This window comes from Pinus tabuliformis, chromosome 1_2 (assembly GCF_031772625.1).
Source record: "Pinus tabuliformis cultivar Carrire ecotype Pingquan chromosome 1_2, CPIR1, whole genome shotgun sequence".
Classification (NCBI taxonomy): domain Eukaryota; kingdom Viridiplantae; phylum Streptophyta; class Pinopsida; order Pinales; family Pinaceae; genus Pinus; species Pinus tabuliformis.
Window position 1 is genome coordinate 935216350 of NC_142298.1, and position 16742 is coordinate 935233091.

General features: G+C 42.0%; 1 protein-coding gene across 3 annotated transcripts in view; it reads right to left on the bottom strand.

Moving 5' to 3' along the window:
* Window positions 1–3131: 3131 nt before the first annotated feature.
* LOC149209014 (uncharacterized) overlaps window positions 3132–16742 on the bottom strand; it is a 439985-nt gene continuing 426374 nt past the window's right edge. For all 3 annotated transcript variants that reach the window (XM_089396251.1, XM_089396252.1, XM_089396250.1), the window contains 2 exons: window positions 4316–4405; window positions 3132–4219 (listed from right to left, as the gene is read on the bottom strand). In XM_089396251.1, coding sequence (XP_089252377.1) covers window positions 3372–4219; window positions 4316–4405 — 938 coding nt within the window. In that variant the 3' untranslated portion in view covers window positions 3132–3371. The remainder of the gene's footprint in view (window positions 4220–4315; window positions 4406–16742) is intronic.

The window sequence follows — 16742 nt, forward strand, 5'->3', positions numbered from 1 at the left end:
GGGCACGATCGAAGATCATTCCCCCTCATGTAATGGCTCTTGGGCTATATTTAAGCTAGAGCCCTTATTCATTTTTATCATCATTCGATCTATCCTGGGAAACAAAAGCATTTCGTCAGCGACATCCTTCGTTACTTATGCTTTGAGGATAAAGCATCCTTTTTTTAGGGGAAGGCAATGTCGTGTAAATTTAATTAACTTAATTTATCTAAAACTAAGGGGCACGATCTTCCTCATGTAATGGCTCTTGGGCTATATTTAAGCCAAAGCCCTTATTCATTTTTATCATCATTCGGTCTATCAATCATATATATATATATATATATGAGTTTTATACTCCACTGGCTCTATCATTTGGAAAGGCCTTATGGATTCTTTCCCTTGGTTCTTCTCCTGGCTTGCCTAGAAAATGGGAAAGGGTAATTAGATAATCGTGGAAAGGATCCCTTCATAGGAGAAGCTGATTTTTGTCAACTCTCGCTGGATCTGATTTCCCTCTTAAACGCACTGGGTTTGTGTAAGATGAGCCATGTTAAGAGATCAGAGACATCTACATTCTCTTCTAAATATTGGAAAAAGTCTTTTGATTTGTGGCTTCAAGGGAAATTAGCAGCTGAATAGGATCACTTTGTATGGGGCTTGTATTCAAATGGGATCTTACTAAATCAAGAAGCAGACTCCATAGTCTGGTGTTGGAATTCTTCATCAGGCCAGGTCACTGCTAAACAAGCATATGAATCAATTTCCCTTTCCTCTCTAGATCATTGAGATACTTTGGTGGCACAGGAAATAATGGAAGTCGAACCTGCCTCAAAAGCTTATGTGCTTTTGCTGGCTCACTTGAGGTAATTGTATTCTCACGGGAATAACTTGCAAAGGAGATTTATTGGTCCAAATGTGTGTAGTCATTGTAATGCTAAGCTGGAATCTGTGGACCATCTCTTTGTACATTGCAACTTTGCAAAGGATGTTTGGAATGGCGCCTTAAATGCTCTAATTCTAGCATCAACAGGACACTGGGTCTTCTTTTTCTTTTGAATCATCTCTATGTTTGTGAGATACCAAGATGGGAAATCATAAAACTCTTCCAGTGTTTATAGCCTGGGGAATCTGCAAAGTGCGAAATAAAGCCATTTTTGAAGATCTCCCCGTCAAACCTAATTAGTTAATGCACAAGATTGTGGGCTACTTCAGGGAATATTTGAAAATGTCAAAACCCATATCTGCCAGAAATATAAGATATCTTTTGAATGATGGTTTTTCTCTGTCGCGTTCTTTAATGGTGCTTCACAAGTACGATTATGTCATGGGGCGCCTTTATCAAACTCTCAGGAATTCATTCATTTCAGATTTGGCTAAACATAGGACAGGGAGGAAACACTAAGACATAAATCATTGCTTGCTGAGCACTTCTATTTTTTGCAACTTACAAAAAGTTATTTTATTTACAAATATGCGGTGATTCTAAATGTATAATTGATTGGTTGACAAGCTTTTCCAAATTTGTGATTATGGAAGGACACGATTATAGATATGAAAAAAAAATGTTCAATATCTCTCCCTTGAGCATATTCACAAAGGAATGGAACTCTCAGGCGGATTCCTTATCAAAAATGTCACTTACCTCGGAAAAAGGTTTCATCTTTTATGAAGAATGGACGGGCACCACTTTGTCAAGAATGGGGAAAATTCCTCTTATCGAATGGTTTTAGTAATCCATTGACAGGACTGGGTCTACAGTTTGCTTTCACATAGAAAGTCAACGTTAAACAGTTTTTGTAAAGATTAGGTTGGACAGTGATAACTCTGTTTGTGTGCATTTTCTGGTTCGTAATAGTTTTTTGGTTTTTCCAGCTTTAGTATGCAGTTTTATTTCTGCATAAACAATCTTTACTATTCTTAAGTTATTTCAGTAGTATCCAGCTCTATATGCATATTCAGAAAATGCTTATGCAGTCCTTTTGGCGAAGCTTGCTTCTATTGTACAAAATATGTATGTAACCTTTGATTCTCACTTAATGAATACCAAAGTACAGCAATCTTCAAATGAAAAAAATGGGAGACGCTTTTGCAGAAATTGGCATTTGCCATACGCATGGTGTCCTGAACACTGAACTTTTAAGATTCTAAATGTTAATCATTATTTAACAGTAATTACACAGTTTGGGTATATAAAGGCAAGAAATCAATTACTCAATAAGAGAATGACATGGCAATATAGAATCAAATCCTTCTTAACCGACCATGCACTACTTTAGGCGGAAAGAATAAAAAAAAAGTTGAAACAAAACAAAAGCAAAAACACAGCGCTAATTTGAATCCGTCTCAATCTAATACCCAAGAACATTTTACGCTCAGCTCTGCTGTGCTACTTGCAAGCTGCTTGCACAACAATTAATAATGGCTATAAATTATAAATTGATTTAAATATATCAACAGTGGTGTTTTTGCTGATTTCTACTATGGCAAAGCTATGTTTTAAAAGAATTTCCAAGTACTCTTGAGTTTTCCAGACATTCATTTATCATATTTATTGCAGCGTATCAACATCAACATGAAAGCATGTTCCAAAGCTGCCCTGACTATTTTTACAACCCATGTTTTACATTCTCGAATCTCAATCACTTTTAAGCCTAGTCCAGAACTCAGCCCAAGGTAATTTAATTCAGCACGCATGTTGCAGTAGAGTGCTGAACAAGCTTACCATATATTCATTTCTCTTATTTACTTCAACATGTCAACATAATAATAGGTTCCAAAGCGGCCCCGAATAGTTCAAAACTCGAGCTTTATAGTCTCGTCACTTTTAAGCTTTAGTCCAGAACTCAGCCGAAGGTTATCTGGTAGAGCAGCTCTATTCAAGTAGAGTGAGGAACTGCGGAGAAAATTATCCATTATGTAGTCAATCCATTTAAAATAGCGAGTAAATTCCCTCTTACTGGAGAGATTGACAACCATTCTATTTGATCTAGTGCAAGTTGGATAATATGCTCCTTGATCTCTATTTACAGATATCACCATTGACTGTGAAGAGCAAAAACAAAAGATTCTCTCTCTGAGATTTTGATGCAAAATTACCAAAATGAGCTAGGAAATTTCCCAACGGAATGGTTTTAACAATGAACAAAATCTTAAAACACTAATACTGGCAATCCAATTTTTCATTAAATTCTTATTAGCTCCCAACTGTCGGTTTCCATTCTAAGAAAAAGAAGTCCTATATAATATATACCAGGTAATTCGCAAAAAAGCATTAAAAGAAAAGTTTTCAGGTAAAATTTTCATATTCCCATCGAACTTTGCGTTTCCTTCGATAAGAGCTGAGAGTGAGGATATTATGTCTAGTAAGATGCTTCCATCATCACCAAACTTCATGCTGTGATGTTGAAGTAAACTGTGTAGGATTCATCTCTATAGGCCAAGAGAGGTGCAAGAAGGTAAGCTCTCCTTGCGCCTCTAGCAATAAAACTAATTGGATGGTATTTGGCAAATCCTGTGTTCCATGTGAAGCTCGTTGCACGATTAAATGCCAAATCAGTTACCAAAGGTTTACAACGCAATTCCACAGCCTGCCCAACTTGGTAACTCTCTGCCCCATATAAGAAACAACTTGGGAAGTTTGCAGACTCGAAAGAAACAGAATCGTCGTTTCCATCCAATCCTGGAAGTACTCTAAAAATAGCATCCTGTTCGGGGAGGCGAGGACTGCAGATGCCCATTGAACAATGCTCCTTGTCTCCAATGATAAGCTGAGGTCTGTGTATTATAGATACAGTATTTTTAATACCATTATGAGCAACCAACATTCCAGGGAAGGAAAAGGATTCTAGATAGATATCACTTCCCACAAAATCAACCACTGAAGTTGCTTTGCCTGTTCCGCACTCGTCACTACGTGTCTCTGGAACAAGCTCTATTATTCTAAAAGTAGCACTGGCTGTCTTGTCTGTCCCAATCACTGGAATTGGTTCCATCAAAATGCTGTTGTTGCTGTGAGTAAGTACAAGTCTGCTGTTGTCGAGTTCAAGAGAACTTGGTACCTTCTCTTCTTGACAAAAGGAAAACAACTGAGAAGAAAATGAGTGGGGAACTGCGGTTACCCACTTTGAAGATAATTTTGAATTTTTCATGCTGAGGTCCCAATCTCCATAACTCATTCCAGCTAGCAGATAAGGTCCAAACAGAATTGCTTGGACTGACATAAACTGAGGACGGTCATCTGTAATATAGGTATTGTCAGTTCTTGTCAAGAATCATTCAATAAAATAATAAATCCTTTTGCACTATTTGCCAATGTACAGGTTGTAAGAAAAACCTTTTATTCTCTCGGTCCTGATCGCAACAGGCAATATCAGAGACAACTTGTCTTGTGTTTCCCACTCCTTCGTGATTATCAAGAAGTTCCCTACAAACCACAGAAACTTTGAACCAAGTTAACATTGATACCTCCGTCACTTAACGAATGAATGAACGAATCTGGAAGTTTTAGGTGGAATAACCTCTAGACAGATAAGTGTGACAATTAATCTAACTGCCCAGATATGCACCAACAAACGACACTGTTACTATTGATCCTCAACAATGCGCTGCGTATTTACTTCAATATTATTATGACTATCTCCTTGTGTTAAAATTAGCACAGACAAACGGGCACCAAGGAAGGTGACAGGATATGCTTTGTATGCTGCTCTCAATATTTCAATATACTTTTGCTATCAACCTTCTAATGAATTTGAATTACTCAAATGAATGAGTAACTATCACTCAAATTTATTCTTATGAATTCTATTAGCATGCAATCTGCCTTTAGACTCCGCATACACCTTCAATAATCAGGAATAGCTCAAGTAAATGTAAACATGCTCACAAACGATGAAGCAACGAAGCCAGCATTGAACATGACAACACTAAATCTCAGTTGGCATGAAATAGATATCCAAGCTTATTTTTCCATTCACAACAACAGTTGATGTGTAGATTGATCCTATAGGATATTTTTAGGTTGATCCTACGGGATATTTTATAAGCTTAGTACACATTATTTTGTTGAATGGTGGAACTTTCTTTGGATTGATGAAGTGATACTTGGATGAATAGTGCTGTTTGATTGTTTGTATTGTCTTCCATTTTGCCACAATTGTTGAATCAGTTGATGTTAATTTTTCTGGTTTCCCTTATTGTGTGGTCAGGATGGACTTCTAGAGATGGAGGCAGCTAGGTCACTATCATGTCCACACTTTTATTTTCCTCTATAGTACAACCAGGTTGGGTACCAGGCTAGTATGCAGGTACTTCATGTACAGGGTCTGGCATGGCTAGAAACATTGCCCAAATTTACAGGAAATGTCAAGTTGGGAGTGGCAATAATATAATATATTAAAATTTAATATATAAAAAATAAAAAAAATAAAAAAAAAAAATTTCACTACCATCTTACAGATTCTAAAACTTGCCAATCAAATTCCATCTTGCAACAAAATATGTAAAAAATTGAACTTTGAAACACTGCCAAAAACAATCAAATATTAATCCATCAACAATTTGCCAATCAAATTCCTTCCCAACAAAGAAACATGTGGAGCTCCCAAACTGGAAAAAAGGTTATTACTCGATTATTATGTGATTTCATGCAATGTTATATTCTATTCAACTTACAAATTCAAGTTTGGAAATTCATAAAATGAAACTGACTAACACACTACTCTTTCTCTTTTTGACCATCACTGTACTTCATTCAATCTTATCAATAAAGCTTCAAGATAGCCTTCAGCAGAGCAGACTTATTTGCAATTGTTGAACTTCAAGATTTGCAAAAGAAGCTGCCAAAGAATGATTGGCAGCTGACTATATTTTGTTGAAACCTTTGCTACATCTCCACATTTCTGTCGCTTTACAGAGCTCATGTAGTCTAGCCTCCTAACCTAGTATGTATTACTTAGAAAATAAACAAGTTGTACCTTCCTTGGTCAATTCCTTCCCTTTTCAAAATAGGTACCGAAAACGTCAAAATTTGTTGTAGTGATGCTCCTGAAAAGCTCCAAAGTACCCACTAAAGCTCCTGACGGTTTTGGAGTGTTTCATACCATCTCCCAATATCCCAGGAGCGCGATAGCATGGAAACGTGCTCTCCAATGGCTGGGAGAAGTACCCGTGTAACTATGGTTCTAGGGTATGTGATGGTTAGGCCGCAGGAGCAAGATTACATCATTAGGGGTTCCAGGGGAGTTTTGAGGAGTTTTTATGGGAACCAATGGCATTCGCTTGGCATATTCTATCATCCACACAACTTGTCTTTCGTTTTGTTGCATTCCGACAACTTTCAGAAAACGGAGTTATTATTGAGCTTGACTTAATTAATTTCGCTAGAGGTGGCATTTCGGGAGAAATATTTGATAGAATGCCTTACTATAATTAATTTCGCTAGAGGTCGCATTTCGAGAGAAATATTTGATAGAATGCCTCACTATAATAGCTCGTTGGAATCAGAACGAGAAGATCTATAGGATGGGATGTTGAGAAGTGACTTCTAGTGACCAAAGAGATTATTGTGGGTGATTCACCATTTTCCCCGATTAAAAATGACTTTAATTAGTCATTTAATTAAAAAAACGGAAATATAATCATTTGGAGGAAAAAGGCCAAAAGTGACTTTAAGTGAAATAAAATTAAATTAAAAAAGTCACTTAAGATAAAGTCAATGGAGGAGCTTCTAGAATAATAATAAAATAAGATGTTTTTAGAGGCTTGGAGATCTATCCATCAAATCTATAAAGAGGAGGAGATCATTTGGGGACATCCTTGATGTGAAAATTCCTAAGCCGGTATCCCTACTATAGCAAACTGATTTTACTTCTACTTGATTAAACATGCAAGTTATTTATTGTCTTCTACAGTAAAGTTCGAAGTAAATACATCTGCAGCCTTCACTTAACTTATATATATGCGGAAACAAAACAGTGAGAAAAAAAGAACAATAGACAAATAGGACACAGTTATTTTTGGACAAATAGTCCCCAGAAAAACCCAATGCAAGAAAACCGATGCAGCAACTCTGAGGGTTTATTATTACGCAGGAGAAATTCTTAGTACAATTCTTAGGATGCTCAAATAGCAATCCAATACAGAGAGAATACTAAACAAAACACTGGTGAAATGATCTCACCCTGTCACTAGAGAATTAGTGACCGATCCTATTGTTCTAGAGGCTTTGTGTCACCCTCTACGTGGTTTCTGCGCAAAACTACATCACCTTGGGCAGTTTCTGCATCACCCCTCCTGGGTATTACGTTGCCTCTCCTCTGGATCCTCTGCTGGCTAAGAAATTGACTTTCTACCTTCCAAACTCACACCCTGGCTTCCGGCAACTAAACTTCGATTTCCCTAAGCAAGAACTCAACTTCCCTCAAAGACTGCACTGCCTTTGTGTCAGAACTGCATAAGGCAGCGTCAACCTTCCTCTAGATGTCTTTCTTGTTGATTTGGGGTAGCATCATATGTGCTTTAGCCACGAAAATTGGTGGAGAGGCTAAAGCACATGAGATCTCCAATACCCAGAAATGGTTTGGGCAGATTCTAAATAGTTTGAGAGATATTAAAATAATTAATATTTTTAATGGGGTCTCTAAGTCTAAACTTAGGAAAAATAAAATATTAATGTGAATTAATATAAAACTGTGTTAGAAGGGTCCAAAGGTCATGGATCAAGCCAAAGTTAATCTTAACCATTGATTAGGGACTTAATCTCGGTCGTTGAATTGTCAACAAGAAAAGTATAAGAGGAGGCTTGAAGGTCACTTGGAGAACACACCGAGTTGATCAAGAATTCGTTTTTTTGGGGCAGGGCTTGCTAAGGAAATCAAAGGAGTGATCAGAGTTGCAGTTGACGGGCAGTGAATATAGAAGCAGAGAGGCAAAAAGGGTACCGAGAGCATCAACGCAAAAGCCGATAGAGAGGAAGACAGAGCCAGCTAGAGGCCACGTAGAGCCAATCAAGGCCCACGCATAGGCAGCCAGGAGCTGCGTAGTGTCATAGAGAGCCAGCGTGGGTGACGCAAAGGTTCTAGAGGCTGACGCAGTGCCTCCAGAGGCTGACACAGGGTGAATTGGGGTGACACTGAGCTAATGTGAATTAATATAAAACTATGTTAGAAGGGTCCAAAAGTCATGAATCAAGCCAGAGTTAATCTTAACCATTGATTAGGGACTTAATCTCAATCGTTCAATTGTCAACGAGAAAAGTATAAGAGGAGGCTTGAAGGTCACTTGGAGAACACACCGAGTTGATCAAGAATTCGATTTTCTGGGGTAGGGCTTGCTGAGGAAATCGAAGGAGTGATCAGAGTTGCAGCTGACGGGCAGTGAATATAGAAGCAGAGAGGCAAAAAGGGTACCAAGAGCATCAGCGCAGAAGCCGAGAGAGAGGGACACAGAGCCAGCTAAAGGCCACATAGAGCCAATCAAGGCCCGCACATAGGCAGCCAAGAGCTGCGTAGTGTCATAGAGAGCTAGCGTGAGTGACGCAAAGGTTCTAGAGGCTGACGCAGTGCCTCTAGAGGCTGACACAGGGTGAATTGGGGTGACACTGGGCTAATGTTGGGCCAGAGAGGTTGACGCAGTCCCTAGAGGCAGACGTTGGAGATTTCATGGGGCAGATTGGAGCTAAGAGCTGTGGGATTGTTCATCCGAGGTTTTAGCCAGAATATCTATCTTCGATGGAGAGGTACTACTGCCGAGATCATTCTCTGTTGGGTGAGACAGTTTGGCACCCAGATTGTATTCTGAAACTGCTTAATAATAAAACCCTCAGATAACTGCACCGGTTATCCCACATTGGGTTTTTCCAGGGACATTAGTCCAAAAATAACAGCGTCACTTGTGTGGTTGTTTTTCCTTCAGTGCATGATCTGTAATGTGTTGAGCATGCACTTGTATTTATTTTCAGTATTTACATGCTAAATAACTTGTTAATTAAACAGAAAAAGTAGGCAGAAATAAATCAGAAAGTACATGAAGGATTTCTAACAGTTAGACTTAGAAATTCCAACATGGTATCAGAGCGTGGTTGCAGATCACAAGAGAACTAAGGGCATCAGCTGAGCAGAGCAACAGCAACAGAAACAGTTGTCCCGAGTGACAGAAGTTGTTCCTAGCAGAAAAGCAGTAAGGAAGGAGTGACGCAGTGCTTGCATCATCAAGTTTGAGCTAGGAGAAAGATTAACGCAGTGGCGAAAAGGAGCAGACCTGACCTACGCAGTGCTCGGTCATCTTTCTCATTCAGAAAGAGTTGATGCCTATGGCCAGCAGGTGCAAATTTTGTTGGTGTCGGGATTGTGCAGAGCCTAGAAGCTCTAACCTTCAGTTTGCTGAGGCATAGGAGGTTGTGGGTAAGTTGCGGAGTGAAGCTGATGGGGTACTGTGGTCAGAACAATATCTTACAAGGCAAGACCAAGGAGGAGGGAGTTGTTGCTGAGGATTTCTAGCCAAGAAATCTGGGTCAATGGTGCAGTTACACTAATGATCGGAGTGGGGGCATCTTAACATTGGAACAAGGGTTTCCCGAAGGGAAATCGAGGCTCAGAGGGAGTCACACCGAGAACTTCCAGGACGGAAGTAGAGGAGCAGCGAGTAGTGAACAGGGTAAGAGACCAAGACAGACTAGACAGAGCCTCAAACTTCGTAGTCTCGAAGGCTAGAATCTTGTTCGTTCTAGACAGGAATCGTCTCAAGGACTTCGTCTTGAAAACAATAGCGATCCCAATTGACTTGATTGAGAACGATAAGTACGAGGAAGCAATGGCGAGGGCCAAGAGCATCATCCTTGATGGGGTCAAGGACCATGTAGTACTACATATTACCGAAAAGGAAATGGCAAATGCAATGTGGGAGGCCCTGACGAAATTGTATCAGCGTACTTTCATGCGGAGGAAGATGCTACTAGAAAATCAATGGCGTCATACCAAATGCAGAAGGGAGAACAAATCGACACCTTCCTCGATCGATTGAAGGAGATTCAAGATCAGCTGACTTCCATAGGAGCCACACCAGATCAAGAATTGATGGTGAGGACAACCTTGAACGCAATCTCAGAAGACTGGGCGGTGTTTGTCCAGAGCATACTGGGCAGGTCGGCCCTTCCAAATTGGGAGGAACTGTGGGTGTCTCTTTGCCAAGAAGAGATCAAAGGGTTGACCAAGGCAGGAAGCAGCGGTAAAGGGGTCAGAATCAAGAAGGAGGAAGAGGAGGATGTTGCCCTAGCATTTGAGGGAAAGCAGGAGAAACGGAAGAAGGAGGACCTCTCCAAGGTCAAAAGCTTCTACTGTGGAGAACTGGGTCACTATGCAAGCCAGTGTCCAAGGAAGAAGAGCAAGGGAGAGGCCTCCGAGACCAAGGCTGTGCCAGCAAGGGCGGAGAAGGAAGTGGAGACAGATGATGACTATGCCATGAGTGCTCACATGCCACTAGACAAGAAGTGGGAAGACATCGAGCTGTAGTAAGATGGACTACAGGCGATGAGGGGCAGGATCCTCGAGGTACCCAGCCTCTTGGATTATACCTTTCTATAGGAGCCCTGAAGAGCAATAGCAGTACTGGCTAACGTCAGTAGAGACGGATGCGGATGGAGCGACAGAGGGAGCTACAGTGCAGGAGTCCCAGGACAGCGTGAGGCAGCAGTGCCAGGTGCATAGAGTTGTTGCAGCAGCGCAGAGGTCAAAGAGGCAGCACTAGTCAGTGATAGAAGGAGTTTCAACGTCGTGGGGGTCTCTAGCTTGACAGAGATGTCAGAGTTGGGAGATCAGTTACTTCTCAATAATTGAGTTGTAGTGCAGCAGTTAGTAGTGGCAACATGATAAGAGGGGTTGTCGTACGAATGCAGCAGTGGTAGTGGTAGGGCCATGGGTAATAGTACATGATGCAACAGTACAGAGAATGTTGGGCAGCAGGCCTAGCATCAGCATCAAGACTGATGTCGAATGATCAGGGCGATGCTTAGTGAAGGACATTACTAGAGCACAGTCCTCGCTAAGAGGGAGTGTTAATTTGGGGTAGCATCGGATGTGCTCTATCCATGAAAATTGGTGGAGAGGCTAAAGCACATGAGATCTCCAATACCCAAAAATGGTTTGGGCAGATTCTAAACAATTTGGGAGATATTAAAATATTTAATATTTTTAATGGAGTCCCTAAGTCTAAACTTAGGAAAAATAAAATATTAATGTGAATTAATATAAAACTGTATTAGAAGGGTCCAAAAGTCATGGATCAAACCAGAGTTAATCTTAGCCGTTGATTAGGGACTTAATCTCGGCCGTTGAATTGTCAACGAGAAAAGTATAAGAGGAGGCTTGACGGTCACTTGGAGAACACATCGAGTTGATCAAGAATTCGATTTTCTGGGGCAGGGCTTGCTAAGGAAATCGAAGGAGTGATCAGAGTTGCAGCTGAGGGGCAGTGAATACAAAAGCAGAGAGTGTCTCAGGAGCATCAGTGCAAAGCCGGGAGAGAGGGATACAGAGCCAGCTAGAGGCCACGCAGAGCTAGCTAAGGCCCATGCAGAGGCATCCAGGAGCTACGCAGTGCTAGAGAGAGCCAGCGTGGGTGACGCAGTGCCTCCAGAGGCTGACGCAGGGTGAGTTGGGGTGACGTTGGGTTGATGCTGGACCAAAGAGGCTGACACGGTCCGTAGAGGCAAACGCTGGAGATTGCGTGGGGCAGATTGGCACTGAGAGCTATGGGATTGTTCATCCGGGGTTTTAGCCAGAATATCTGTCTCTGACGGAGAGGTACTACTGTCGAGATCATTCTCTATTGGGTGAGACGGTTTGGCACCCAGAATGTATTATGAAACTGCTTAATAATAAAACCCTCAAATAGTTGCACTGGTTTAACCGCATTGGGTTTTTCAAGGGACATTAGTCCAAAAATAACGGTGTCACTTATGTGCTTGTTTTTCCTTCAGTCGATGATTTGTAATGTGTTGAGCATGTACTTGTATTTATTTTCAGTATTTACTATTAGTTTGGGGTAGCATCGGATGTGATCTAGCCACGAAAATTGGTGGAGAGGCTAAGGCACATGAGATCTCCAATACCCAGAAAGGGTTTGGGCAGATTCTAAACAGTTTGGGAGATATTAAAATAATTAATATTTTTAATGGAGTCCCTAAGTCTAAATTTAGGGAAAATAAAATATTAATGTGAATTAATATAAAACTGTGTTAGAATGGTCCAAAAGTCATGGATCAAGCGAGATCTAATCTTAGCCGTTGATTAGGGACTTAATCTCGGCCGTTGATTTACCAACGAGAAAAGTATAATAGGAGGCTGGAGGGTCACTTGGAGAACACACCAAGAAATCAAGATTTCGACTTTCTGGGGCAGGATTTGCTAAGAAAGTTGAGAGAGTGATCAGAGTTGCAACTGAGGGGCAGTGAATACAGAAGCAGAGAGGCAGAGATAGCACCAGGAGGATCAGCGCAGTAGCCAGAGAGAGGGACACAGAAGCAGCCAAGGGTTCACGCAAAGCCAACCAGGGTTCACGCAGAGGCAACCAGGAGTTGCGCAGTGCCTCAAAGGGCCAGCGTGGGTGACGCAAATGGCCAGAGGGATGACACAGTGCCTCTAGAGGCTGACGCAGGCCAAGCCGGAGTGACGTTGGGCCAACGCTGGGCCAGAGAGAGGCTGACACTGGGTTTTCGTGGGGTAGATTGGAGCTATGGAGCTGTTAGAGTGTTTATGCGAGGTTTCATCTGGAATATCTACTTCCAAGTAGAGAGGTATTACTGTCGAGATTTTTCTCTGTTGGGTGAGCCGGATTTGGCACCCAGATTGTATTCTGAAACTGATTAATAAATCAAACCCTCAGATAGCTGGACTAGTTTTCCCGCATTGGGTCTTTTCTGGGGACATTAGTCCAAAAACAACAGTGTCACTCATGTGCTTGTTTCTATTTCCTTCAGTTGATGATTTGTAATGTGTTGAGCATGCATTTGTATTTATTTCCAGTATTTACATGGTAAATAAATTGTGAATTAACAAAACAAGTAGGTAGGAATAAATCGATAAAGTGCATGAAGTGTTTCTAACGTGTCAGACTTGGAAATTCCAACATGGTATCAGAGCGTGTTTGCAGATCATATGAGAACTAAGGACATCAATGGAACAGAGCAACAGTAGCAGAAAACAGTTGTCTCGAGTGACAGAAGTTGTTCTCAGGAGAGTAGCAGCAAGGAAGGGGTGGCATAGTGCCTGCATCATCAAGATTGACCCAGGAAGAGGCGGCGCAAAGGCTGAGGCAGGCTCACGAAGAGCCACGCAGAGGCCAAGAGGGCTAAAACAGTTGGCTGAGGAGGCTGATTTGCCGGTGCTAGGATTGCGCAGAGCATAGGAGCTCTAACCTTCAATTTACTGGGGTTTAGGAGGTTGTGGGTAAATTATAGAGTGGAGCTAGTGGGGTACTGTAGTCAAAACAATACCTAACAAGGCAAGGCCAAGGTAGAGGGAGTTGCTGCCGAGGTGGATTTCTAGCCAAGGAATCCAGATCAGTGTTGTAGTTGCATAGACGATTAGAGAGGGGCATCTCGACATTGGCAGAAGGGTTTCTAGGAGGGAAATCGAGGCTTAAAGGAGTCATACCAAGAACTTCCATGAGGGAAGTAGAGCCTAGAGGAGCAGTGAAATGGCACTACACAGTGTAAGAGACCAGGACAGACTAGACGGAGCCTCAAACTTCGTAGTCTAGAAGGCCAGAATCTTATCCGTATTGGACAAATATCGTGTCAAGCATTTCGCCTCGAGGACGATAGCTATCCCAGTTGACCCGACTGATAACGACAGGTACGAGGATGCAATGGCAAGGGCTAAGAGTATCATCCTTGACTGGGTCAAGGATCATATAGTACCACATATTGCCGAGAAGAACATGGCACAGGAGATGTGGGAGGCCCTAACCAAGTTATATCAGCATACTTCCGTGCAGAGGAAGATGCTATTAGAAAATCCGTTGCGATCATACCAGATGCAGAAGGGAGAATAGATCGACCTATTCCTTGGTCGATTGAAGGAGATCTGGGATCAACTAACTTCCATAGGGGCAACACCGGATCCAAAATTCATGGTGAGAACAAGCCTGAACGCGGTCTCAGAACATTGGGAGGTGTTTGTCCAGAGCATACTGGGCAGGGCGACCCTTCCAGATTGGGAGGAAATGTGGGCTGCTCTTCACCAAGAAGAGATCAGGAGGCTAAGCAAGGTGGGAAGCAGCGGCAAGGGGATCATAATCAAGAAGGAGGAGGAGGAGGATGTTGCCCTAGCATCTAAGGGAAAGCAGGAGAAACGGAAGAAGAAGGACCTCTCTAAGGTCAAATGCTTCCACTGTGGGGAGCTGGGTCATTATGTGACCTGGTGTCAAGGAAGAAGAGTAAGGGAGAGGCCTCTGAGACCAAGGCAGCGCCAGCAAGGGCAGAGAAGGAAGTGGAAACAGATGATGATTGTGCCATGAGTGCTCATGTGCCACTTCAAAAGAAGTGGGGAGACATCGAGCTGTAGTCAGGCAGACTACAGGCGATGAGGGGCAGGATCCTCGAGGTACCCAACCTCTTGGATTAGAGCTTGCTACGGGAGCCCCGAAGAGGAGTAGCAGTATTGGTAGATGTCAGTAGAGACGGATGCGGATGGAGCGATATAGGGAGTTACAGTACAGGATTCCCAGGACAGCGTGAGGCAACAGTGCGAGAAGCACGGGAGTGTTGCACAAGTGCAAGATGGCACAGAGAGGTGTGCAACGGTGCGAGATGCATGGAATAGTTGCAGCAGCGCAGAGGTCAAAGAGGGAGCACTTGTCAGCGATATAGGGAGCTTCAACATCATGGGTGTCTCTAGCCTAATGGAGATGTCACAGTTGGGAGATCAGTTACTTACTTCTCAGTAACTGGGTTGCAGTGCAGCAGTTAGCAGTGACAGTGCTATGGGCAGCACAATGCAACAGGATGAGAGGGAATTGCAGTACGGATGCGGCAGCGGCAATGGCAGGGCCATGGGTAGCGATACAGGATGCAGCAGTACAGATGATGGCCAACAGGCCTAGCATCAGCACAAGGACCAATGGCGAATGATTAGGATGATACTCAATGAGGAGTATTGCTAGAGCACAGTCCTCACTAAAAGGGAGTGTTGATTGCATCAAATGTGCTCTAGCCAAGAAAATTGGTGAAGAGGCTAAGGCACATGAGATCTCCAATACCCAAAAAGGGTTTGGGCAAATTCTAAACAGTTTGGGAGATATAAAAATAATTAATATTTTTAATGGAATCCCTAAGTCTAAACATAAGGAAAATAAAATATTAATGTGAATTAATATAAAATTGTGTTAGGATGGTCCAAAAGTCATGGATCAAGCCAGATCTAATCTTAGCCGTTGATTAGGGACTTAATCTCGGCCGTTGATTTGTCAACGAGAAAAGTATAAGAGGAGGCTTGAGGGTCACTTGGAGAACACACCAAGAGATCAAGATTTCGACTTTTTGGGGTTGGGTTTGCCGAGAAAGTTGAGAGAGTGACCAGAGTTGCAACTGAGGGGTAGTGAATACAGAACCAGAGAGGCAGAGATAGCACTAGGAGGATCAGCGCGGTAGCTAGAGAGGGACGCAGAAGTAGCCAAGGGTTCACACAAAGGCAGCCAGGAGTTGTGCAGTGCCTCAGAGGACCAACGTGGGTGACGCAGAGGGCCAGAAGGCTAACACAGTGCCTCCAAAGGCTGACGCAGGCCAAGCCGGAGTGATGTTGGGCTAACGTTGGGCCAGAGAGAGGCTGACGCAGTCCCTCGAGGCTGACATTGGGGTTTCGTGGGGCAGATTGGAGCTATGGAGCTGTCACATTATTTATCCGGGTTTTCAATCGAAATATCTGCTTCCAAGTAGAGACGTATTACTGCCGACATTTTTCTCTGTTGGGTGAGCCGGATTTGGCACCCAGATTGTATTCTGAAACTGCTTAATAAATCAAACTCACAGATAGTTGCACCAGTTTTCCCGCATTGGTTTTTTCTGGGGACATTAGTCCAAAAACAACGGTGTCACTTGTGTGCTTGTTTCTATTTCCTTCACTTGATCTGTAATGTGTTGATCATGCATTTGTATTTATTTCCAATATTTACATGGTAAATAACTTGTTAATTAACAGAACAAGTATGTAGGAATAAATCAATAAAGTGCATGAAGGGTTTCCAACGTGTCAAACTTAAAAATTTCCAACATTTACATGGTAAATAACGTGTTAATTAAACAGAACAAGTAGGCAGAAATAAATCAGAAAGTACATGAAGGATTTCTAACAGATAGACTTAGAAATTCTAACATTTTTGTTCTCCCTCTACCTTGTACTCTCCGGAAATTCCTTCTTTCAGATTCTCACTACCTCTCTGCTAGAAGATCTCCTCAATCGATTTTCCTCCTAAGAACTTCTCACTTCAAAAAATCGATTTATTGATCTGTGTGTGTGTGTGTTCTCCAACTGAGCCCAAGCCTTCCTTTATGCTTTTCCTGTTGAGAAATCAACGGTCGTGATCTAACCTCTAATCAACTGCTAAGATTAAGTTAAACTTGATCCTCGCCTCTTAGAAGCTTCTCAGCCATATTTACATTAATTCACTTTAATTATTTTAATTTCCTAAGTTTTAACTTAAGCACCATTAAGAATAATTAATTATTTGAATAACACGCACTCCGAGTGGAATTTCTCCAAACGACT